Below are 26,618 nucleotides of genomic sequence, written 5' to 3' on the forward strand. Positions count from 1 at the left end.
CGGTAGGTCCTACCGAGCGTTTTGAAATCGTCGGTATGTACCGACGGGTTTACCGACAACTGTCGGTGGGATAACGACAATCGTCGGTAAAACGTGTCTCCTGAATCGCTCGTACCGAGACTTATCGGTAGGACCGGCTTACCGACACCGACAATCGTCGGTACGGTGTACAGAATTCCGCCCCAGGATGGATTGTTTGGTAAAACTTTTCCTAATACCTACAGAAAATAAATCCACTTCTTTCAAACATTAAATACTTCTGTAGCAAGTTGGTCACCATATCACAAGATCAAATGATCTCACCTGCAAATTTAGACTACTGCAGAAGTACGATGATGTGGAACACATGGGACCAAGGGTAATTTGGAATATAAATTTTTCTGGTTTTTTTTTTGATCACTTTCTTTTTTTGTGTACAAGTTAACTGACCACACAATTGCATTTATAACTTGGTAGTGTGATGGATGAACAAAAAATCCAAGAGCCTAAAACAATGTATCTTTTTGGAATTTCTGTTCATCAACAAGAATAGTTGCATAAAACTTAAGCAAAAGTCAATTGAATCTACTGGTTGACGCTTCTTCATCTGCATTCTTTTGTAAAAGCAGCGCTGGGACCTTTGACTCACAAGCTTTGTGATTTGTTTTCACATAATGTTTCGCTCCCCTGTTGTCATCTCAATGTGAGAGGCGTTAAGCATTAAATTTGATCTAATGGTGCTAATTCATTCCTTAATCACCTGTGAATGCCTCATGTTTCGTTTGTTGAACTTGACTTCGATGGTTACTTGAAGATTGACGACAGAAGTTAATCTCCGAGGGTAACTGCTAATATGGATTTCTGGGGAATATGAAATATGTTCCAAATTGTGACCACATCATAGCAAAATCAAAGTGTGACAATTTGCCTATGTTAGGGTTTCACTGTACTTTGAATTAAAAAATATATATTTTCTCTAATAATTTACAATTTGTATTTTTATGCAGAATTTTATTCCTCATTGTTGGTACTGTTGACCTCCTTGTATAAATAGAATTGTAGTGTTTTGATTCACAAATATTTTCATGTTCTGAATTCAGGTTGATTCATCAGCTACTTTTTTGACAATTCTAGGACAATGAAGACGTCATTCCTGAAGAAGAATGCTATGGTTATTGGAAAAAGTCAGGGAAGATGATTGTTGTTGAAAACTTGCTTAGGATATGGCATCGGCAAGGCCATCGAGTTCTACTTTTCACTCAGGGAAGGCAGGTTAGAATGTGGTTTTTATTATATTTCAGTACATTTCATAATCTGAAGTTGTAATTTGGTGAAGCTGTCAATTGCTTTTGGTCAAATAATTTGAAAGCTTCTTCAAGTAATGACAACAGAGCTATCAGGACTAGCTGTAATGGTCAAGACCAGCAAATCACATGCATTTATGCTCATTGTCTGGAAAGTAATTACTGAAAGTAATGAACTTGACAAATAGGTATGAATGTTGTTGTCGCATGCAACACAAGATAGACACATGAGACATCTGAAGGAAGTGGAAAGAGAATGATCAATTCAGCCTGTACATTACTCGTCTGGATCATTTCAGTCTGCACTATGTAGTCCTTAAAGAAGAAGATCTTTTTTTTGTGCAGATGTTTTTAGAAGATCTTTTGAAAAATTTGCACATCCCGTAATATACTGAATAGTGATTAATTATATTCATTAACTAATTATTTACTTGATTTTTGTAAAATAGGTAAATAAAAATCAAAACTATGGCTGTTATATTGTAAGTAACTGTTTAGAGGTTTTACGCACTTAGCTGGTGGATTACATAAGTATGTGTAGAATCGGAATGAGTCTAAATGATATGGAGGGGTTGAACCCGATCATGTTAGGTTTGCCTAAATTTAGCCTTTTGCCTTTTTTTCTCACATATGTAGAGTTCTATTGAAATGATTTTTTGTAGACTCACTCACTGAAAACTTATGCCTTTGAATAATTTGTAAATAAAATTTATTGATTTCTTTAGCATCTGTGAAACATTTTCCTCGGCATTTCATTCTGCATATTTATTTAAACTAAATGAATAAAGATTTTAAATCCATCCTATACATCCAACCAGTGTGTACATACCAGTCAGGAAATGTTAGGGAATTAAAAACCCTTATTATGTTACGGAAATTTAAAATATTTTGACTGAAATTAAGGGAAAAGTCAGGAAACTGAAAGTGGAGACTTTGTATAAACCTAGATACATAATGCTAAAGTAATATTTTTATTTTGATAATGATAATTCATATGACTACATTTGAATTATTTATTTTTGATGATTGAAATTCATGAATGTTTTACTAATGTTTTGTAAATCCTCAACCATTTCATTTTTCGCCATCTTACTTAGGCCAATAAATTTATGAAGTTTATTGCTGAGTTAACTGTGGACTTGAGAAATTAAACCTTTGATTTCCTATAGATATAATTTTCACTTTGATGCTGCTGAGTCATAATTTTGTAATGTTGTATCTTTTTAGATGATGTGCATTTTGGAGAATTTCCTAATTAAGCAAGGGTATACTTACCTGAAACTTGATGGATCTACCAGTGTTGGCGCTAGACAACCACTTATAAATGAATTCAATAAGGTAAAATATTTAACCCATATTTTTACACAGTAAGCATTTCATTTGCTGTCTTTAAAAAAATATATTTTGATCTCATGGTATTTTTTATGATATCCATGAAAGAAGTAAATTATTGTATTGACTCAAGTATAAAGGGATAAATGATTATGCCTGGATCATAAGTGGCACCAACTTAAATATTAACTTTATGGTGAAGTGAAATATGTAGGGGTCTTATGAATGGGTCTTTAATTTCATGAAGTCATCATCCATCAATGTCAACCATCAACTTCATAGTTGAATCAATTTGAAATTATGCATTGATGGTAAATGTTTTGACATCAGTCCATGCACAGTTAAATTTCCCTTATTTTCCAATTCCAACTGAACCTTCACCCTTGATTTTGTTATCTTTTCTCTTTAATACCCTTGTACAAATTTTTATTATTGTGATCATTTTTTCCCAAGCCAACTTCAACCCTTAGAGTGTGAGAATGTTTTTATACCTTTTGCACGCTGACTGCGACATTTGCCCAAAAATTTTATTGCTACCCGGTTATCTTGCATGTGGGCACTTACCCTCACCATAAGGATCGCTAAGGGACTTAACTCTACCGGACCAGCCCTTGTGGCAGGGGGTGCCGCTAGCACTGGGGGTCTCTTCTGCCCTGGCTGGCAGCTAAAATTCTACACTCCCACAGCCTAACGGTTAATGCAATTTTGCTTGAAAATTATTCCAAGATTTGTCGTGCTGAATCTTGTTCTTGATAACTTGTTCAGGAATACCTTGATTGCGGGTCTAATGTGACAATTCTGTTGACTTAAACATGGTCTGTGGTTGGGAACGGGCTGCCGTTCACGGCATGACCCACAGCGTGGCAGAGAATCGTCTCATCTGAAAGCGTCCTGAATTTCACGGGGTCGTGACATGAACGGTGGCCGGCAAAAAGTTGTTTCGTGTGAAAGCTGCCTCAATATAGGACTGCCTGTATTTCACACTGTAGACGGCGCACCGCCGGGCCGGATTGAAATGGGTGCCGTGGTGACCACAGCAGCTGTCAACGGTGCCGTGCAGTCAGCTGCACGATTCAATTCATCTAAAGACATCCATTGACACTTATGGTTATTTGAAATCACGAAGCGCTAGCAGTTGGGGGAAGGGAAGTAAGGAACAGAAAGGATAGGAGGAGAGGGGGTTCTCCTTATTAGCGGAAAGATTGTCAGATATTCGGTTCTCCACTGAGCTTCAGTGCAAAAAAAATCATTTTGACATAGGCCAAATCTAACATCTTATTCTTCAGGTGAGAAAGCGTCTCCTTCTAGATGTTTCAGGATTTATAAATGGGAAATAATTTTTCAAGTTTCTTTGAATCTGATTATTTTTAGTTATGCATGCTTCTTTCACTGCCTTTTCTGATCAATGGGCAACAGCTGTAATCAAAACTAAGCGATTTTGTTGTATCTAGCTCCTGTCCTACCTTCCCTCAACGCCTAGGTGAGGGGTATCGAAAGGGAACCCATGACATGAAACATTTCAGCCAATTTGTAAGTTATACAGTTCTCTGTTTATATCGTAGCTACCCAGCCTTCAGTTTGAAAACACCATTGTGAGTGGTTGTGTTTTGCAGTTGGACTGTTTTTTTATCGTGGTTCCAGCTTTAAATATGGAATGAAGGAAAAGAATTTTAAAATGCCAAAAGCTAGTATTACCACTCATACCAGGGAAAGTGAATTCAGCTCAGAAGGATTTTATGTGAAAGACAGCATTACTGGGCAAATTTTGCGACAAAATATTTGAATTTGAAATATGTGACTCATTGTTGAAGCACATCAGGAGTGATACACATAAACGGGCGAAAGAAAGGGGACCATCAAAACGACAGCTATCATTTAAACACACAGTCACTCAGTCAAAGAGAGGAGCTTGTTGTTGCTACTACCATAGAGTAAGTATATGTAGAGGGCTCACCACATGTACAAAAATCATGTACGATTTTGTTGTAGTTCTGGAACAAGTAATCAGATGGCGAGGAGCAATTTTTTGAATATGCTCATTCCACAAGTCTAAAAATATATTCTGAAGTAGAAAGGGTCGCTACGTTTAGTGGAGACAATGGTTAGTCGATTTTGTGTATAACAATTGTTATAAAAAATATTTCCTTGAATTTCGTCAACTAACTTGACTTTTCCAAGTTTATATTCTTAATCCATTTGCTGGCAGACTTCTGAGTATTAAGTTGAAACTTGCAGGAAACGTTAATTGTGCATATTTTTCCATATTGGTAAACTTTAATTTGTTCATAACTGAGTTTCAACGTTGTTATGCTTGTTTATATATATTTTGGACTAAAAATCTGGAATTTTGCAGGGTAAAAATCAATCTTTCTTATCTAAATAACTTTCGTATCTGACGATATAGATCCATATATATGCTGTGTATGAAATTTGGATAAAACTATAAATTTATTTTTGGTGAAAGAATTGTACCTTTATCTCGATTACAAGGGAAGTTATGAATTTTTAATGATCACACCTTGTCAGGCTTTTCTTACTGGCCTGAGTCTGGGCTGAAAGCTCCCACCTCCCAAGGAGACGGTTTTGCCATTAGATAGGTTGGCGAGGTGAGAATGTTTTTCTGACGAGGAAGAATTTTCCGTGAGGGAAGATTTTTTCGCTTCAAGAGACAGCATAAACCCTACTTATGTTCATCGCTTCATTGAACGATCAACATAATGAATGAAATTTTTCACATAGTGTGCTTCAGAACTTAAGTTATGAATTACCCCACTTTGGTGAAGTGTAAATGTTATTTACAACAGTAAGTGCCGAAATATTACAATAAAATAGGAATTCAAGATTGGATCTCTATACTGAAAAACAATGTTGCACTGTTTGCCTTTTGCTAACGGTCATAGCCTCTTTACGGAAATTCAGCGGATGAGTAATGAGTATCGCATATGCGTGAAAATCGCATATGCGATAAATGCGATATAGATGCGATGTGCACAAATGAATGCGACATAGATACGATGACTGGACTTTTATGATATTTTTATGAAAATTTGCCTTTTCAATGGCAAAATTCGTACATTTTGTGCCGAGCACAGTTTAAATGCTCTGCCGACACTCACCGCTTAAAGCATGTGAGCGACTGGCCATCTGCTAGTTGGCTGGGACTCTACGTGGCCATGAACTACAAGTGGGTGCGGGAAAGCTATACCTCCACCACTATATATCCTTTTCCTTAATTTATTATTGTTCTACAACATAATTATTTAAAAGATTCTGTATTTTGTCATATAACTGTGTTTCACAACATTTATCGTCATCTGCCTCATTATGAAAATAAAAAATAGACGCTGCAAAATGCGATAAACTGTTTTTGAAAGTGCGATAGAATAAAAATGAAAGTGCGATTTTCACGTATCTCTAATAATGGCCCATTATGTTACCACGTCTAAAATGAAAAGGGTTCTTTCGGCTCTACTGAGTTTCTACTTCGGGTCTTACGTGTGGTGGCGGCGATCATCTAATGTATGATTTTATCTTCCCTTGAGACCTTATTTTGATCATAGTTGTGATAATCGTGGTCTTGTCAATAACAAGACGCATTGTCGTCTGAGGAAAGTTTTGTTTTAAGCGTAAGTCCGTTTACATTTAGTTGAGGTTCTGAAAGGTAAAACAAATAGCAGCTGTAACTGGGCCTGGATTCACTCATTGCTTAAATTCTTGCCGTCGAGATATGAATCCCTTCTGCCAGGGGGCGAAAAATGAAATATGGAGTTTACGTGGTGAGCATGTATACAGCAATATCAAATGGATTATTTTTGCATGTTCCGATTGTAAGTTGTTGCGGCACAAGAAAAATATGGCAATTCATAGACATAGAGACACATTCTGCTAGCAACGATGAGGCGTAGCGATTTTTTTTTGGCAATCGAAATTTCATTTTTTTCCGAGGAAACATTTCCATTGGTGTAAATATATTTATCCAATTAACAAAAATTGATAATTAATGAAGAAGATAGCTTATGGAGCTATCTTTATCAGCTTCAACCTACGTAAAGAACTATTTAATGTCTAATCTTATTTAAGATGGTAGAGACGAAAGAGCAGAGTTTTTTTCTGGGTAATTGCCAGTTAATTTTTTTTTCATACATTAATTCTCCTATATCGAACAAATATTTCAACAACTTAATATAAAGTCTCCTGAATGACGTTGAATCCCTAAAAAGTATTACGAGTGAGTTGATTTCTCTCTCTCCTCTTGGCTTTCAGAGTGCAATCTTTGAAGTGCATGAGACAGAGAGTTAGGAAGAGGGGAGGGCGGGAAGGAAAGGGGAAAGGCGAGGGACAGAAGCGACCTTGAACGTGGCCTCTCTCACCTCTTGCTCGCCACTTTGGGGCCATCTATCTGCTCTTTGAGAATTAAAGCTGTCAATGCGATTTCCGCCTATGCTGTGAGCCCTCTAGAATATACTTACTCTATGCTGCTACTGAATCATTTTTAAATGCTTTATTTAGTGTAGAGAAACTTGACAATCCAAAAATTCTGGATTGGCTCTTGAAGTATACAATATAAGGTAGTGGGGATTTGCTGTTTCCCGATCGTATTTGCCAAGACTACTTACTAGAACCATTCATATACCTCGAACCAATATAACTTGTACCATTTCCTTCTTTTAGTTTTATCAGAAATTTTGTATAGAGCGTTCCACATTTAGTTGACAGTACGGGCCTTATGGATAACAGTGTTGCCAAGCTTCCGCTTTGCCGGCAGGCATCCTAACAGCGTATGCAACCACACATAATGGAGCGCCAAAATGGTTTAGTTCAAAAAGGAGTTAGGGATCGCACGAAAGACGGCGTAAATTAAGGAATTTTTTAGCGTAAATTACAATACCTTTGCTGCAATATAAAAGGAAAAGTCTTTTGTTATTTTATGCACGTACTTATTCAATGCACAAGCTGAATAATGAATTATCTGTAATGTAAAAAATAACAATAAATTGAAGGATAATAAAAATTATCGTCACTCCTGAATGAGACAAAATTTCTTTTCCTTCCATATTATGCAATATTTTTTGGCTCTGGCTAGTATTACATGAAAGGCGATGTTGTATAAGACATCATCAATCTATAATTATTCAAAATTTTCCCGTACTTGGTTTATTATAAGTTAAAGATCTTTTTCAAGCTGACATCTTCAAAGCTAATTTCCTTAATGTTCTCTTTCCTCCACCTTGTAGTAGGCAAGGATTCCAATTTCCTTGAGTAATAAGAGGCATTATCTACCACTATAATTGATCCATCGGGTAAGTTTGCAAGAAGGGAGTGCTCAAACCATCTCTCGTAACACTCGCCAGCCACTTCTTCATGATCATCCATTGAGTTCTTTTTGTACAGAAACACATGCGATGCTCCTTTTATGAACCCATTTTCCGTTCCTGCATGTATACTTGCAAATCGTCCTCCTCGGGAAGTGGGGGCCAAGCCCAGTATTTAGTCCAGCAAGGAAATCTTGACGGGGATTTTCTAATTGTTTGTTTCGCAAACTAATGTTCACTATTTGTCCAACATTAATCCAACTTTCGCCTGTGAATACACTCGTCCTGTGTTCGCGACGATATTTTTTTAGCTGCCTTAAATAATTAATTGTGCTACCAACGAATAATATCATCCCTTTCGACAAGGATGATTCTTTTCCCTCTGCGTTCGTACACGAAGCTTATGTCCAAAAGAAGACGGTATAGTGTTGTCCTTTTGTAATCTGGGAGAATACTATCCATATTTACCGAGTTTAAGATGGATTTTAAAGTTGGAGGAATATTTTTCACGAAGGATTCATGTATCTTCCTCCTAATTCCCGATCTCACCAAACCGTCGAAAATCACTGCTCTCGAATTTTTGTAAGGCTGTCTAATTTCTTTAGTTTTTGAAGGAGATACCAATGGACCACGGGAGCTTTCCTTTCTAACTCTATAAATAGTAGACTCCGAGCACCCAGTAGCCTTCGAAGCTTCTCGGCAGGCCTCACTAATACTGAGAGATAAGTACGAGAAGACTTTGAGCTCCAACTGTCTTTCGCGGCTTATGAGCTTCTCACCTTTTCTCCTCTTCTTTGTATCGGACATATTGATTGGGCGTGTTACAGCAAAGATAAGTGTAAAACACACTTCACAATTCTCAAATTCAGCAGACCACACAACACTTGTTCACTCCAAAAAAATGCAATGACAAACTGAACGCCTTCATAAATTCTTCCCACGGCCCCTTCGGCTAGGGTCACTTTTGGTGCAGGTTTTATGGTAACCTATGAAAGGAACTCAGAAAAAACTCAAGCCCCCCTTTGTAAAAGGCGTGCATTGGATGGGGTAGTGTTTCGCGCAGATTATGAGATTTTCTTTTTCTTGGTTTCCACAATGGGACCTAAACAGCCAAGGCGAAAGCGTCTTATTTCCAAGCCGTTTGCTTACTTTCGTGTATCAATGTATTCAGATAAAAACACTGCTGTTACGACGTATGAGTATTCTCTGTTCAGGATATCAAACGAATAGATAAATACATTTCATAGTATGCATTGACAAAAAACTCCTTTTCCGCCCGAGAATTTTCCCTCTGCACGCAAGAAAAAGCAAGAAGCCCGGCCCAGCGGCACCGTAATATTTTTTCTTAAGATCAAAACCTTGTAACTCGTTTCAGAATTGATTTAAGTTAATGATTTTTTCACCAAAAATAACCTTGTAGTTTCTTCACATTCGATACGCAGCATATAGGGACCTACGACGTAAGGAACGTAAGTTAGTAAGCGACTACTTTTTACCTTGCAAAAATCAAAATTTTCTTGTCCTAAAGGGTGTTACGTCGGCATAACAACATTTCAACTCAATATTTGTACAATTGGTGAAGACTTTCAAAGAGAAAATAGTGTGAAGAATTTTTTGCAGAAGATTCAACTCAATACAGACAACGGTCAGGCAGAAATTGCGAGAAGAAGATAAAGTAAAAAAATACACATTTCTTACGGAAATTTAACGAAATGTTTTTTATAGGTTTTGTTATAATTTTTATCGAAAAACTATTGGCACCAATGAATGCAGTATCTCTTTCTATATTAGAATGCAATTTTTAATCAGTGCATAACGCAACATTAATTTTCGTGCTGTTATTGACAACACCGCGCTCCCGGCCGTATGGAGATTAACATGGGAAACGATTCTCCATAAGAGCCCATACTGTCAACTAAATGTGGAACGCTCTATACAATAGAAAGTGTGTTAAATGTTATGAAAAATGCTTAATAAAATTATAAGTATTCATGAAACGTGTACCATAAAATAATAAAACTCCTGTAAACGTGGAAAAATTGTAGCACTATAATAACACCGCCAAAATTTTCTAAGACCGAAATCACATGGTTTTAAAACTAATTTTAGCAAAAAATAAAACCACTTTCATGGGCCTCAAACTATGAGTGAATGAACTCTTATGTGACATTCTTTGAATATGAGCTCAAACTACAATGTTATACTGTTTAATATTTATTCTCTATAATTTCAGAATCCTTCTCACTTTGTGTTCTTGCTGACAACTCGTGTTGGTGGATTAGGAGTTAATTTAACTGGAGCTAACAGAGTTCTCATTTATGACCCTGACTGGAATCCTGCCACTGACACTCAAGCCCGTGAACGAGCTTGGCGTCCAGGACAGCAACGTCACGTGACTGTGTATAGATTAGTTACAGCTGGTACCATTGAAGAAAAGATATATCATCGACAGATTTTTAAACAGTTCTTGACTGACAGAGTGCTGCGCGACCCTAAGAGGCGAAGATTTTTTAAATCAAATGATTTGTATGAATTGTTTACTCTTCAGGAAGATGGAGATGATTTAGGAAGACGTGGAGCAAAAACAGAGACTTCAGCAATCTTTGCTGGCACAGGATCTGAAATTCATGTTTCATCATCACCTTCTGCAAAGAAGAGGAAAAGTGATAGCAACATATCAAAACAGAATATTAGTATTGAAAAGAGAAAACTTAATGAGCATCAGAAAGGTAAATCACTCCGTAGTACTTCTGAGAAATGTGCATCTCCCTTGCAACGAATAAATCCAATATCCATGAGCAGTGGAATGAAGGTAGGCATTGAATCTCCTTCTAATGAGAAAAATTTGGGTAAAGAAAAAGATCAAGATAATAATAACACTGTTACATTTTCAAATGTGAAAAGTGTAGAAAACTGTCAAGACAGTGATAAAGTGGTAACGTTTTCCAAGGAAAAAATTGAAATGATGAAAAAATTGGCTCAGAACTTAAGTGAAAAAATTGGTCAGCAAATGAAAAAGAGTCAGGCTGGCACTTCAAATAAGAACTCTAATCAGGAAGCTGGCTTGCTTAGTAGGCATTCCAGTGGCTCAAAAGAGAAGGTAGGAAAAGCTTGTATAAAAAAGAAACTGATAGTTCCAGATGATAAAGATATTCAACACCAATCAGAGTGTAAACGAGGTAATGGTGATTATGTGAAGAAGAAAAAGAAACACAAACATAAAAGGAAAGATTGTGTGTTTGAGGGAGAAAAAGTGGCTCACTTAGTTAGTGTTGGTGAGCCTTCATCCAAGTCATCTGCTGCTGATGAGGAAGACAATGAAGAATTAAACCAAAGTCAAGATGACTATGTGCTGAAAAAGTTGTTTTCTAATTCTGGTAAGTTGTTTTCTAATTCTATTTATTGCTTTTCCTATCTTAATCTTATTCAGTATGTATCCATATCCAATGAGGGTTATTAAAATCAGAAGAAAATACTGTGCCTACTCTATTCATAGTTTTGATGATAGGATGTTTGGTGATTTAGTGAGAACGGCCCCTGAGTTTGGCACTTGGGGCCCTCAAAAAATTAATGAATTGCAGTGATGTACTCTTAAGTTTCTATTATGTTATCTAATGATGTTGATGGCATATTTTGGTGTGTATTTACTAGTGGCATATGCAAAATAAGTGGAGTGTATTTACTAGTGATGGTCGATTCCAAAATTTTAACGATTCCGATCCCAATTCCAGTCTGACATTTCGATTCCGATTCTACTGATACCCATTCTATCAATTCTGACGCCATAGGCTCCAAGAAAAATATCACTTAATTCCAGGCAACTAGACAACCGCTTAAAAAATTATTACTCTTCGAAAGAATCAGTTGACAAAAGCATCTTTCATATTATCACTATGTAATTAAAATATAATAGCTAAATTTCAAAACAGAACATACCTGAAAAGTGGTGTTATCTCATAGGTATTACTTTAGAATATTAGCACTTATGTTTAAATCTAAAATAAAAGCATCTCATTTAATATCTATCTTTTATTGTAAATATCTTATCATTATCAATAATGTATCACAACTTTAATCCCCTTTAAAAAATTTTAAATTTTTGCTCAGAAAGCAAAGCATCTTCACTCTGTCAGGATCAAGCCTGTTGCGTTTTACATCACATATTTTTCCTGCCAAACTAAAAAGTCTTTCACCGTACGCAGTGGATGGCGGTATGGCAAGAAACTTTTTCGCTACTACTTTCAGCCTTAAGTAGGAGATTCAAGTCTCCCAGTATTTCCCAGGGAAGTAATTTGGTGGTGTATTCATCTCTGATAAATAAGCTTCCACTTCTGCTTCAACGGTGTTTGCTACGGTGACTTTGGGTACTTTTCCAAATGTATCACTGTATCTTGACCATATACCTGTCACCGGCTCCCTAGTCTGCATTTGCTCCTCCAGAAGTGGTGTGCCACTTAGAATCTATACAGTGGAACCTCGATCTATCGTTTTTCAGGGGGATGGACGAAAATACGGTGAATGCGGGAAAACGATCAATGCTGGAATGTTTGGCTAGGTTGCTATGTCCCAGGATTTTGGCATGTAATTATGATATTCGTTAAAGGATTCAAACAAGATTTTAGCTGATTACAGGAATACTAGTGCTTTATAGAGAAACTTTGTTGATTGTGGATTCGACTAATATTGCTTTCAAATATCCTAAAGGAACACGCCACCTCGCTAAAAAAGGTTTGCTTTCCACTCGGCATTCACACTGCTCAGTGGCTTAGCCAGAGGGGGAGCAGAGGGTACAGACCCCCCCCCCCCCCCCACCCCCTGTAATATAGTCATAAACAAAGTACTGAAAAATCATGAATTTACAAAATATTTCTTTAACAAATGAAGTTTTTTCGATTATGAAAAGTGTTAAAATTAGTTTAAAACCCATTACTTAGTACCCTATTTTTTAAAAATTTCCCCCCCTGGTTTTGTATCCTCCCCGAATAAATTTCCTGGCTATGCTGCTGACACTGCTATTATAGATTTCTGTCAGATGTAAAAAATTTTATCCATCAAATGCCATTTCCAGTACACGTATTCACGAGAGCAATGTGCATGTTATGCCTAAATCAACTGCTTTCACTGGCGCAATGATTGATCGTGAGATGGATCACAAAGGTCTAAAATAGTCTATTATTTGAAATGTTCCTGTCTAATAAACATATTTTTCATATAATTTAGGCAATGTGTAAAGTGTGAACAATGTTGCGATAATTGTCTGCGGCACGCCCACCTAATCCTTGGCTTCATCTCCCTACTTGTTTTCACCAGGTAGCTCGCTCTACCCCCACCCCTACCGTCGTGTGCTAGCAGAAAACCCAAGGCGTTCTGCAATATTCACGCGCTTCTAGCCTGGATTCTTTTCTTCATCTTCAATTATTTTCAGTCCATCTTTTAAAGTTCTCACTTGTTTCTTTGGAAGGGCCATGGTCCGAAGACGGATAAATATAAAACTAATAAAAAGGAAACCTGACTTTATTAAACTCACACGGAAAACACTCGCTAGTTTGAAGTCAATCCATCCTGGAAAGTATGGAACCACTCATACGAGGTGAAGTTCGGAACTGATGCTATCGCTTACATCGTACACAGAGCATACTCCAGAGGGTGAAACATGACCATATGACTGCACCATGAAATTTTTTGTCCTAGAGATAAGGCAACATACCCATTCTTTTCTAATTAGCATAGCACCAGATGAGCAGATGAATTCAGATTGTTAGTAGGGAGAAACAAAATATCCTGAGAAGATATCACTTCGTCAGTAACTCTGACAAGTGAGACTTATAGTATAACTCGTAAATTGATAATAAGCTGATATCACGTTTTTGGAAAAAAATGCCACTGCCGAGAAGCTCAGCTACGAGGACATTGAGTTTTGCCAGAAATCACCGTCGTATTTTTCCAACTATTTCCTTGCTTAAATTGCTTTAAAAACATTAGAAATAGGTCGTGTTTGGTCTCGTTATTTTTTTAATTACGTGCAAATTACTAAAATTTCAATCTAATAAAAGTATAATAGCAATTGCTGAAATTCAAAATTAGACATCTTTTGGGCTCATAGGTGACTCATGCAGCAGTTGACCTTCAGGAACTGGGAACTTAGAAGCAGGTAGGCTGAAAAAGTTCAGTGGGCAGGAAAGTGGGAAGCGTGAAACACGTTTCTATTGTTCTCGTGCAACTTGATATTTTTTTTCGAACCTAAGGTCTTCATAATATGATCCCTGCACGAGCTGTTGTTTGCTTTTGGAAAAGAGGAAAGTGCCAGAGGGTGAAGGCGAGTGCTGAGTGGAGGGGAATAACGGATCTTGGGAAATGCGCTAATGTTACTTTCCCGCGGCACTGAGCTTCTTCCTATGGCAGTTTTATCTCCTGGAGAAGATTCAAATTATCTGCCTTTCCTAATTAGCCATAAATGACACATGATATATATTTCGTCTCATTTTCGTCAAACGATCAATGCGAGAAAATGATACGTGAGGGAACGATAGATGCGGAAAAAAATTACATTGTCTGTATGGAACTTTATTTGGGACTAGAAAAGGGCAATTGATGAATGCGGGAAAACGATCAATGCGGGAACGATAGATCGGGGTTCCACTGTAATGTGTTTTGTTGTTACAATTACGTGGCACGAAAATTCAAATGACTGTTGGAAACGTTGGTACTACTGTAATCGGAATCGATTTTTCACCTTGACAAGTACTCATTTTCGATTCCGGTTCTTGGCCAAGAATCAAGGAATCGAAGAATTGAGGAATCGAACCGATCCACTGAATTATAATCACTTGCATATCACTTCAATACAAAATTCCCATTTTTTTACCATTTTTCAACTATTATTTACATCTTGAGAGAAGTCCTGATTGTTAAATATTCAAAGAAGATTAATTCGCACTTCTATTATTCTATTCTATATCTACTTTAAAAATTCCTCTGCCCATTACTATTTCTTTTAAGTTAAGCTAAAGACATATGCTCATTAATTATTACTTCATACACGATAAAATTATTTGAATGCATATTTTTATTGCAATTAATTAACCAAACCTACAAACTACCATCGTATTTCACTGAAAAGAAAAGGCAACAACTGCGTGTCCACTTTTGCACCAAGATGTCCAGTGCCAAGTCTGCTCACGCATCAAAACGGCCGTGCCAAAACAGCCGTGCCATGATGGCCATGCCAAGATGTCCTAGATCCCTTAGTGGAGGCTGATAGGATGCAATTTGCATCCCATCTGTAGAATTAAGATCAGCAGACCTCAGTGGCCTGTCCATGCCATGAATGTCCTCCCCTGCCTGAAATTCATTGACTCAGTGGCGTGGCGAGGGGAGGGATCCTGGGGGTTCGGACACCCCAAAATATTTGAATGCAATTACTTTGCTTCATAAAAGAAAACAAAATATTGAAATATCTTAAATTGAAAGGTTTGTTTGTAAAATGAAGTTTTTTCGATTATGAAAAGTGTTAAAATTAGTTTAAACTAGAGATGTGCGAATAGTATCCGCGAATACTCGAATACCTCGAATACCAGAAAGTATTCGATATTCGAGATCTCGAATAGTTATGCCAAAGGTGCCGTCTCGAATACCTCGAATACTTTGAATTTCGCGTCATACACTGTCGCTCGCTCGTCGTTGGTAGTTGGCTCGGAAAAGGAGAACTTTAGTAGTTTAGTGCATGCAGCGCCGTTTTAGGCAACCTTACGAACTATATCAAATTCGCGGGTTAGAGCCGTTAGAGCGGTGAAAAGAGTTCGACGTGGGGAACCGAAATTGATCGGGTGAAAAAAATCCGAAAATCCCAGGTGTCCCCCATCACGAGAACCTCAGTGCCGTGGGACAGTGACATTGGCGCATTTCCCACGATCCGCTATCCCCGTCCATTCAGCTTTCGCCCCACCCCCTCCGGCGATTTCCTCTTCTCCGAAATCAAACAAAAGGTCCCGACTCGAGCAGGGATCGTATTACGAAGACCTCAGCTTCGAAAAATATATCAAGTTACCGGAAAATAATAGAATCGCGTTTCACCCTTCACTCTTTCTCCCCCACTGACCATTTTCCCGCATTCGTCTTTTGATAAAAATAAGACGAGGTGTTTACCATGTCTCCTTTGCGGCTAATAACGACAGGCAATTATTTTGAATCTTCCCCAGGAGATGAAACTACCACAAGGAGGAACTCAGTGCCGTGGGATGGTGACATTGGCGCATTTCCCACGATCTCCACTATCCCCCTCCCTTCAGCACACACCCAGCCTCACCCACTCTGACGATTTCCTCTTCTCCGATATCAAACAAAAGATCAGACCTCGCGCAGGGATCGTATTACGAAGACCTTAGCTTCGAAAAAAATATCAAGTTACACGAGAAAAATAATAACGTGTCTCGCACCCACCCCCTTTTCTCACCCGCTGACCTTTTTCTACCTACCTGCTTCGAATTTCCCCCTTACTGGAGGTCAACTGCTGCATGAGTCATCTACTAGCCCGAAAGGTGTCTATCAATGACTTTCGGCAATTGATATTACACTTTTATTGGATTGAAATATTAGTAATATGAGCGTAATTTAAGAAAGAATAAGACCAAACACGACATATTTATGACTTTATTTAAGCATTTTACGCAGGAAAATAAATGCCGGAAAGACGAAGAAATACGACGGGGGCTTAGCATTTTGGCGTAATGCTCAAATAGGGTGCTTTCCTTTTATTTTTTTATTGCCTAAATCGAAATATTAATACTCCTGAAGTACTTATTTAACGGTTTTAGAATTTTATAGGACGATATCTATTTTTCGCGATTAAATTAAAAGTGAAAATTTTCCATCGTGCGAAAACGCGACGCGTTAGTGGGAATGATGGGGAAAGGTCCGTGTGACGCATTTCTGGTTCCCCCTCCCACCTTGTGAGGTGACCTTGGGCGAGGCTCTTAGCGCTGATACCTTACCAAGCCTTACCTTATCAAACGAAGAAAACTTTCCGACCTTAGCCAGTTTTAATAAGTGATTACTAAGACATGTTTCCCTGAGCTGTGTGCCTCATGCATGCATTAGTAACGTCAGACGATGTAAAACTCCTATCCTTTCGTGTAGAAACTAGGTACCTGTGATGTCACGTGGAGTGGCATTACATGGGTGCCAATCTGGCCTTTTTCAAATGAGGATAAAATTGACCATTGCCATTGGTCTAGACCGGTATTTCTAGAACCAAATAATTTGTATATAATGAATACACCAATGGTAGGTAACGAATCACAATCTATGCCTTTCATTTTCTATGATGAAGGAAACTACCCTATTGTTTACATAAATGTAAAATATTCCATTAATCAGCTAAATTCCTGTTTGAATCCTTTAAAGGCAATCACAATTACTCACCAAAATCTTGGGTTTCCTGCTGCATAGGCGACCTAGTCAAACATTCTCACATTCATAGTTTAGTATTCGAGGTATTCGAAATTCGAGGTATTCGAATATTCGAGCAATGATTTGATATTCGAATTCGATATTCGAATTCGAGAAATCTACTATTCGACCCATCCCTAGTTTAAACCCTTTACTCAGTACCCTGTTTTTAAAAAATTTCCACCCTTGGTTTTGGACCCCCCTTAACAAAATTCTTGGCTACACCACTGCATTAACCAGACCTGCACGGTGCGGTCAGACATTATCGTCCATTGTGAGGAAGTCTGGACCAGTGTCACCTCTGAAGAGTACAACATGTGGTCTCAGTACCTCATCCCTGTATCTCCAAGCGTTAATAATGTTTCTTGGGCCAGCCATGAAAATGTGCAGGTCCATAAAGCCATTCAACATGATGCCGCCCCGCACCATGACGCCACCACCACTGTATTAGTCCCATTCCTCGATGTTCCTGTGGTTATATGAGCTATCCCGTTCTCTCCAGATTAATGTGCGAAAGGAATTGTTCTGCAAACTGAAGTAAGATTCATCTGTGAGGAGCACATGCCTCCCTTCATTCATGGTCCAGTCTCGATGTTGAGGGCTCCACATTAAATAGTCTCACAAAAAACAGTCTCTGTGATGGAGTGAGCAAGACACGCACAGCTAGAAGTCTGCCCCTGTTGTTCCCTGGAAAACAGCTCTGCTTTTCTGAGCCTCTGGCACACAGTTTGCTAGGAAATGGCTACTCCTGAGGCTGCTGCAAGTTCCACCGACAATTGTCTTGCAGGAGCAATTGATTTAGTCAGACGGTTAAGGTCAGATATTGGTACTACTATGAGGTGGTAGACCTGGTACTAGCCTTTGACTAACATCTATTGCTTCTTGAAATCATCTCCATAGCCTGGAAATGACACTTTGTGGCACATTCAAGGACACTGCAACTTTGATCTGTGACTGGCCTGCTTCCAATAGCTGGCAGCTAAGTATTCTACCCTGCCAAAATGGGGTCCTAATGGTTTCGTTGAGCTATTATGTTGGCACGTTCACCTGGAAGCTATACTCCGCACACTATAACAGGGCAAAATAGACTGAGGGAATATGGGGCACTGGCAATGGCTGTGTTTACCTTGCGGTTACGCCGCTAGTAAAAGCAGGGAATAATCCTTTCTTGTTAAGAGCAAACACATAAGGTTGGGAGATGCACACGTTATGTGATTTGCAGTATTTTTCCTGTTTCACTGCTTATTTGCAACTTATGCTTTACTTTTGGACATTAAGTTAGAAAATTTACTTGCTATATCCAGTGTCCAGCAATGGGTGGACCCATAAGGTACAGGTAGCTATGCACTATTGTTGCACCACTATTCCTTCATTCACCGAATGTCATAATTTGATATTAATGACCAACGAAATCTTTTGAGTTAAGCAAATGGCTCTTTTTTTAACCTAATGTCTCAATTTTACAGCTTATCATACCTTTTTCTGGTGTTATATGTATATTCCCGTTTACCTAATGGGTGATTTTTTTTTCATTTGAATAGTGATAGTGTTGAGAATGCTGTGAGTTTTAAAGTACTTTAGAGTACTGACTTATAGTACTGTCAATGTCATCATGAGCTCCTTTTCAAGTCTTGGTGTTCTTCTTGTTCAGGACTTCAAACAGCACTTCGGCATGATGTCATAATGGATGGTGGTGATGCGGATTACGCTTTAGTGGAGGGTGAAGCTGAAAGAGTGGCTCATGAAGCAGTCAAGGCTTTGAAAGAATCTCGAAGGAATTGCTGGGCTGCTGGCTCAGGTATACCAACATGGACAGGACAAAATGGAAATATTTGCCGAAATCCAACAGCTCCATCTATGGGAGGGAGAGCTAAGCCGTAAGTTTTTGTTATGCATTTAGACATTCAGTGATGCCTGAGTAGTGATTAAGGGCTGCATTGCAATTTTGAAGTAAATGTAATTGGTTAGAAATATCAAATACTTTCCAAAAAAAAAGTCATAGAGGCTAATTTTAAAGGAACATGAATTCCTCAATTTTTTTATTTGGTTATGTTCTGCGAAACTTATCACTATTTACATGAGTGTAACTGTGAGGTAAACATAAATATGTATGTTCAATTTAGTACTCCTTTAGTAATTTCCTTGGTTTTCTTTTTCTTCATTTAACCTTCATAATTTCAATTCTTTGAAATCTGTAAGATTATTTTGAAAATGAGATTTAACAGCAAAGAGATTGATGACTTAAAATAATGAGCTAAATTTTGGGCATAAAGCCAAAATTTTGAAATGCCCTTATGCATTAGATGTATATTATTATTATGAAAGCATATATGTAGCTGAAATCAGATAGTAATGGGTGCTCCTCAATGTAAACCCTAAGGATAACTTTTAAAAATCATTGGATAAAGTGACATCCGATAAATACCTGCCACAGGGTACATATGCTTTTTATTACAAGATGCATTAAAATCTTCCTTATTTAAGATTAAAGGATTTAAGTTTCTATGAGGAAGAACAAAATTTTAAATGCTATTGGTGGAAAAACACTAAATGTGGACCTCTCATTTTTCAGGTTTAAGAGTCTATGATGATTACCACAGCTTTTTAAGGATAAAAAGTAAAATTTTAAGTCTCAAAAAAGTGTGACATTGGACTGTTAAAATCAGACAGGTTAGGTTTACCTTGCAGTAATTATGAAACATGTGTTGCCAAATGACGCACTGTGCTTTTGACCACTGCCAGATCACAGTAGACATTCTGCAAGTGCCCATGAATATCTGAGATGCCCTGGTTTTCCACCAAAATAAAATCAATCACTGCCTGTTCTTTGGAAGGCACCTCAATTACAGACACCATTTTAACAGCTTCATATAGCACGGTCACCAATCGGAAGTCAATGCAGCTACATGATACGAAGCGGGATTTTTTAAAAATTTACCACAAGAAAAGCCAGGTTTTTTCAACCAAAATTGGACGGGATAAAATATGTGTTGCATTACTTGAACTCCCCTCATAGCATACATCCAGTTGTGATGAAGTCTCAAATGCCTCAATTCAATGTTTGTGTAAAATGGACAGATTTGTAACTGTAGATCATCCGGAAGGAAACCATGCTGTTCATTAGGTATGAAAGGAAGAGAGAAAAACAACCGGCATTGTTGAATGATGCGCTCACAAATAGTTGATAGAAATGGCAAAATTGAAATATAATAGTCATATTCTACAGAAGATTTCCTTCCAGATTTGAAAAGAGGTTGAAAGCTGCCAATTTTCCACCCAAAAGGGAACCATGCCATTGAAAAACATTTGTTACAAATAATGGACAGGGGTACAGCCAAGGGAGGAGCTGTATTTTATTAGAAACATAGCAGCCAGCTAATCTGAACCAGTTGCACGGTTAGTTTTAAGGGATTTCAACAATTTAAGATATTCATCGGGAGTAGTGGAGAGTGGGGAGAGAGAGTGGGAACTAACACATTTAATATCAAGAACAGAGGTATCCAAAAGTCATTTAGAGGTGTATGTGGATGAAAAAAATAACTTGGAGAAAAGGTCTGCACGCCCTGGGCTAACTGCAGTTTCATCGCCAAAAGACATCTCTCTCATTATTTTTTTGAAAATTAGATTAGACAGCAAAGAGATTGATGGCTTTAAGAAATGAGCTAAATTTGGGCATGAAGCCAAAATTTTGAAATGCCCTTATATATTAGATGCATATTATTATCATTAAAGCATGTAGCTGAAATCAGATAGTAATGGGTGCTCCTCAATGTAAACCCTAAGAATAGCTTTAAAAAATCATTGGATAAAGTGATGTCCGATAAATCCCTGCCACAGTTTGGAAGCAGAAGCAGTGTTGTCATTGACCAGAACCGCTTTGGGTTGGAAACAAATTTGGAGGAAATTGAAGCTATATAGTTAAAAAAAGTCTTACTTAATGAGATAATTAGTGTGACGTCAAAGATTCATGAAAGTTTTTAATGTGTAGAGGTTTGGAAAATGTTTTTCCAGGTGCCAAGCACTTAGTTTATTGTTTTAAACAAAAACTGTCTCACTCATCATCCAATGGGTGAACTTCCTAGAATGGGGTTTCCGATGCGGAATGCAGTCCTTCAGGACACCTGCCAACCAGTCATAAAACATATCAAGGGCATCCTCCACGGAGCCTTGTTCCAAGAGGCACCATGGGAGGCAGTTGAGGGTGTCATTTACATGAACCCAATCCATTCTTTTCCAGATGGGATTGGAAGGGTATAGAGAAGGGGGAATGGAGTAGCCCTTGGAGTCAGGGGTGGCCACCCTCTGGGCTCTAGCAAAATTTCCAAGGACCTGTGATCCAATTGGAAAAATTCGCCAGCAGGGCAAACTTTCACTTTGAGCAGGGATAATACAAGATCCAGGACTGCCAACCCAGTTGTAGGAAGCCATGGATGAAATGATCAACAAAAAATCCCTAAAGTCCAGATAAACTGAGCATTCATATATTAGGACCAGTCAATGCCTAAATTAAAGTCACCTTAGAGAATATCTTCACCCACACTACAGGGTGGTGACACAGAGTTAAAACACTTTTCCAAAGTTGTTATGTCACCGGAAGGTGGTACATAAAATGTACCAATTAATAGCCTTCTCCCTACTAAAGACGTTGATTTAAAGGGAAGAGTTACTTAGACCCAAATTATCTTGGAGCCTTACTCCAAATCAGGGCGAGGTAGTGCCAAGAAACATCTACAAGGACACAGCTTACGGACTTGTTCACATGTGAAAATATGATGAGAAGTGGTTACAGATTCACTTAGCCACGTCACCGTGATGGATATCACTCGGCGAAATATGATGTCACTATAGAATAGTATTACATCACCAGGCGCGCGTTGCACAGAGTGCAACAAAGATGACCAGTTCAGCTACTTATTCGTTTTATTTCGAAATTCGAGAGGCCACGCGCTTGAATCACAAACAGAAATCTTCATTGTGATACAAAGGAGGAATAATTGGTGCTTTTGGTTCACTGACCAACTACTATTAATAACGTGAGACCGAAGTGGCACAATGTTGCACTTTGTGCCACAGTGCTCCCGCTGGAGGGTTAAGTGTGGAAGTAAACCCAACATCAAAGTACTAGTTCTTATATGTTAAGTTTAAACCAGGTAGTTTGTATGCAGATAGGTTAATTTATAGCAATTTATCTTTAAAAAGCTTGTTTAATGACATAGAATATAAACTAGGGTGTGACTGTTAAACTGTTTATTTACATCAAATGATGATTTTAAAGTTTAAGGTTTGGAAAGAAGAAGTCCCAGTTCTCCTTGGGTGGCAGCCCTCAAAAGTCCCACATGGAGCCTACCACGTCTAGTGGTGTACTTTCATCCCAGGAATTGCTTCTTCATGTAAGAAGTAAAGAAAGTCTTCTGGAGTACTTCAGGTAATTATGATATGTTTATTAATCAGTTATTGAATAAAGAGAGTCTGTCACATTAGACCAAATATGTAGTTTTTGTAGAGAGCTACTGGAGATATTTACTATGATGAGATGACATATGAAAATAATATCCTGCAACTAGTGCAGTAATCTATCGTGGCTATTGATAGTTAATAGATAGAAAGCATCAGTTCTGAATTTTTGCTTGCATTCATTTTCTTTTCTATCCTGATCGCTTGTCATAGAATTGAAAATTTTTGCTGTTCAGGAAGAAGGTGGCATTAATTATTTAATTTTTTTTTAATTTTTGAAGACATTGCTATAAAATAAGGAGCAGTATGTATATAGTAGTATATAATATTCTTTGCAATCAGATTGTTGTAAATGATTGATAAACTATGACAATATCATTTGATGATATTTGAGTGCTTGAATACAAAATTTGTGAGGATTATGTTATTAATGCAAGAAAGTTTCATGTTTTGGCCAATTCATCCTTGTTGGCCTTTGACTACTAACCTTGTTCAGTAAACTTAGTTTGAGATTCACCTTGTAAGAAGATGGCTTGGTGATGTAACTGATAGCATTCCTGACCAGTATTTTGGAGATTTTGGTTGTAATCATGGCTAAGCCAAATTATTTTGTCATAATAAATTTCATTCCTAATTTTACTTTGGAAATTTCTTCATTGCTGTTACATTTATAATTGTTAATTGGTTGTGTTACTCTATGTGCATTAAATGTAAATCACATTCCAATCAGCACAAAAGATAAATTACCACATTATTACTTTAGGGTAATACGGTTCAGGGATGTGTTCACCATTCCGAAGGCCATAAAAAACTCGGCATTGAAAAAGGCGGAGCAAGGTTCATGGTCTCCCCTTGTGAGTTACAATGTTTCCCTGAATTTGCTCTATATCGAAATTGCACTAATTGAAATCTCGATATATGAGGCATGGGTGTATTAGGAAATAACCACTTGGTGAAAGAGAAATAACAACAAAAATAAAACCTAAATTCATTAGTACAAACATACTCAGAGAAAGAGAAATGAGCGAAATAAATAACAGTTATGTTTGAAAAGGATTTTTTTCTTTTAAAATAGGAACAATGTTAAACTTGGAACTAAGTTTCTTCCATTGAGCACTCGCTGACAACAGCTTCCTCACCGAACTCCTCAGGGCATGATTACAAGGAACAAATTTGCTCAAATGAGAATCCTAAAAACTGCTTTTCCAAACTTTTTTCACCTTAATTTTCTCAATGAAATTACTGTAGATAAATAGCGCCATACTTTAGCAGAGGTTGAGGGAACCAAATTTCAGGTATAAAGGTTATTAAAAAGTATTGTCTCACCATGGCTTCACGACAAAAAGTGATGCAACTCTCTGGTTTAATTTTCCACTGAATTATATTTTACTATTTTCAGCATTATATCAGGTAACTTAGTTTAGTTTACTTCATGCTCTAGTAATAGTTCGAAATTATAATTGCCAGGCACTTCGGCTTACTTACTTGCCAGTTACTTCGGCACTTTCAATCGCGTTCATGTTCCTCCTTCATTGTTTATTTGCCCACTCATAGTCAACGTTACAGTCCACTATTCGCAAATCGCAGTTGAGGATCCAAAATAGCCAACCGTCAAGATGTGAATTCAATCTTTCATAAAATTATTTTAGCAAAAAGAAATATCTGATGAAAATTAGTTCTCTTCTCTATGTATTTACGAGAATACCTAATCAGGTAATTTTTAAGTACTTGAGTTTTTGTTAATGACCACAGCCTTTCATCGATAGCATGTTTACAATATGAAACTATTTGGGAAATGAAATTGAAAATAATTTGAAAAATATCACTACAGTGTCGCTTTGGATATATTGAACTTGATTTTTCTACTTTAAACTTTTCTCAACCTCGTACAATGAAGTAAATGCCTCACTACATACATATTTTTTATACTTTGCTGTTGGCAATTCTGCACGTGAGTAATTACGTGGTAAAGAAACGGTAAAGGTTACTAGGGTAAATTTGCCCAAATTATCAAAATAATTTGTCTAAATTATCTTTTGTGTTGACTGGGATCCTAATCACATCAAAATAGTTGTACTATAAACTAAATTTTTTAGAATTTGTTGTAATTGTTTTTTCTTTGATGACAATAAATTATTTAATTTCAGGTGGAAAAAGAGAATGAAAGAAAGAGGTGAGAATGAAGACACTGAAATAAATGAAGAATACAATGGAACATCCACTGGGGTGAGTAGAGACCAGGCTGATTTATTAGATGATATCAGGGCATTTGTTGCTTGTGGGGCATCTCAAGATGGTAAGGCAACAACATCTGAGATTTTGGCAAGATTCCAGAATCGACTCCCTGCGAGTGCCACACCTCAACTTTTTAAAAGCATGTTGAAATCGATTTGTGATTTTCATAACCATGGCACCACTGGGTTAGGATTATGGAAGCTCAAGCCTGAGTTTTGTGACTAAAATAAAGATAACGTCCATGTTTTTCATAAGTGAAGGGACAGATTCCTTGAGTGCAGTATTGTGGCACAAAAATGATGTGGTAGAGGATATGTACAAAAGAAATTCCTGAGATCATTGTTTTTTATATTTATTTTCTAAATAAAGTATCTAATTGTTTTCATGTCTTGTTTCCTTTTTCAAAAGCACGTGCAAATATTTTTTAACAGGAAAAAATGTCATTGAATGTGTACCTACTATCTTTAAAGATATGTATTACAAACAATAAATGTTTGTATAAATAAGGTTTTCTTGGGATGTTGATGGGAATGTATATGCTTTATAGGAAATTTGATACCCAACACCAATGCTACTGGGAACGCATCCCTATCTTCCCCATGTTTAAATGGTCTCCAATACTGCAAATTTGATTAATCGACCCCATGGAACACATCCCTTGCACTAAATAAGATGTGGGTGCATAAGGCCACCTGGCATTCCCAAAACAGCAGCCCCTCTTCCTCTTCCCAACAAAATTTTCCCACCCCCAACCATCCACTCGCTAAATTCCTTCTCCTGTCCCAAAGAGAACCCAAGGCACTCCATTGCTATCAATTATAAATGTTTATCAAACTCTTCCTCACAAAACCTTTCTCAAATCCTCTCAAAAACCTCATCATTAATATCTGGCCCTAAGGAAATCTCTTATCAAATCTCTTAGCAAATGATGATACAATTATAACATCAGCATGCAAAGGCTCCTCTATAGTTGTACTTCACAAAAACATTAGTGGCTGAGTGTCAATGTCAACTCAAAATCAGTAAACACTGATTCCCTTCAAAGCATAGCCGGGTGAGCTACTTGATATATGTATGTAAGTTGGCATTTCCAATCCGACTTCACTTGTTTGAATTAGACTTGTATAATGATGGTTTCCTTTGGAAATTGTGCTATTTGGACAATGTTGAATATTAGTATAGTCTAGTTGATACTAAAAAGCTTTGTTTCGATAAATTAGAGCTTAAAAATCCTTAATAATGTTAGAAATTTGACACATTTGGTCTCATTCTTTTCTAAATCTCATGCATGTCATCCAATTGACGAAACCTATCAAAACATCTTCAGGTCCAGTAAATCACTCACCTAGCATTTGTTCTTCAAAAAGAGATAATTGAAGCAGGTAGGATGAAAAAGGTCAGTGGGTGAGATGGAGTAGGGATGAAACACTTTTCCGTTGTTCTTGTGTAACTTGATATTTTCCTTCGAAGATAATGGTTTATGGACTGTATGGTCGACGAAAGGAAATAAAATATCAGAGGCATGGGCTGATGGAGAGCCAAGGATGATTTTTTA

At 37.4% G+C, this 26,618-nt stretch overlaps 1 protein-coding gene across 1 annotated transcript in view; it reads left to right on the top strand.

Moving 5' to 3' along the window:
* Positions 1 to 25,448, top strand: part of LOC124159611 (DNA excision repair protein ERCC-6-like) — a 66,702-nt gene extending 41,254 nt beyond the window's left edge. Inside the window, exons 14-19 of the mRNA XM_046535535.1 lie at positions 1,114 to 1,251; positions 2,511 to 2,621; positions 10,161 to 11,304; positions 19,026 to 19,251; positions 22,650 to 22,799; positions 24,976 to 25,448. Coding sequence (XP_046391491.1) covers positions 1,114 to 1,251; positions 2,511 to 2,621; positions 10,161 to 11,304; positions 19,026 to 19,251; positions 22,650 to 22,799; positions 24,976 to 25,288 — 2,082 coding nt within the window. The 3' untranslated portion in view covers positions 25,289 to 25,448. The remainder of the gene's footprint in view (positions 1 to 1,113; positions 1,252 to 2,510; positions 2,622 to 10,160; positions 11,305 to 19,025; positions 19,252 to 22,649; positions 22,800 to 24,975) is intronic.
* Positions 25,449 to 26,618: the final 1,170 nt, after the last annotated feature.

Source organism: Ischnura elegans, chromosome 1 (genome assembly GCF_921293095.1).
Source record: "Ischnura elegans chromosome 1, ioIscEleg1.1, whole genome shotgun sequence".
NCBI lineage: Eukaryota > Metazoa > Arthropoda > Insecta > Odonata > Coenagrionidae > Ischnura > Ischnura elegans.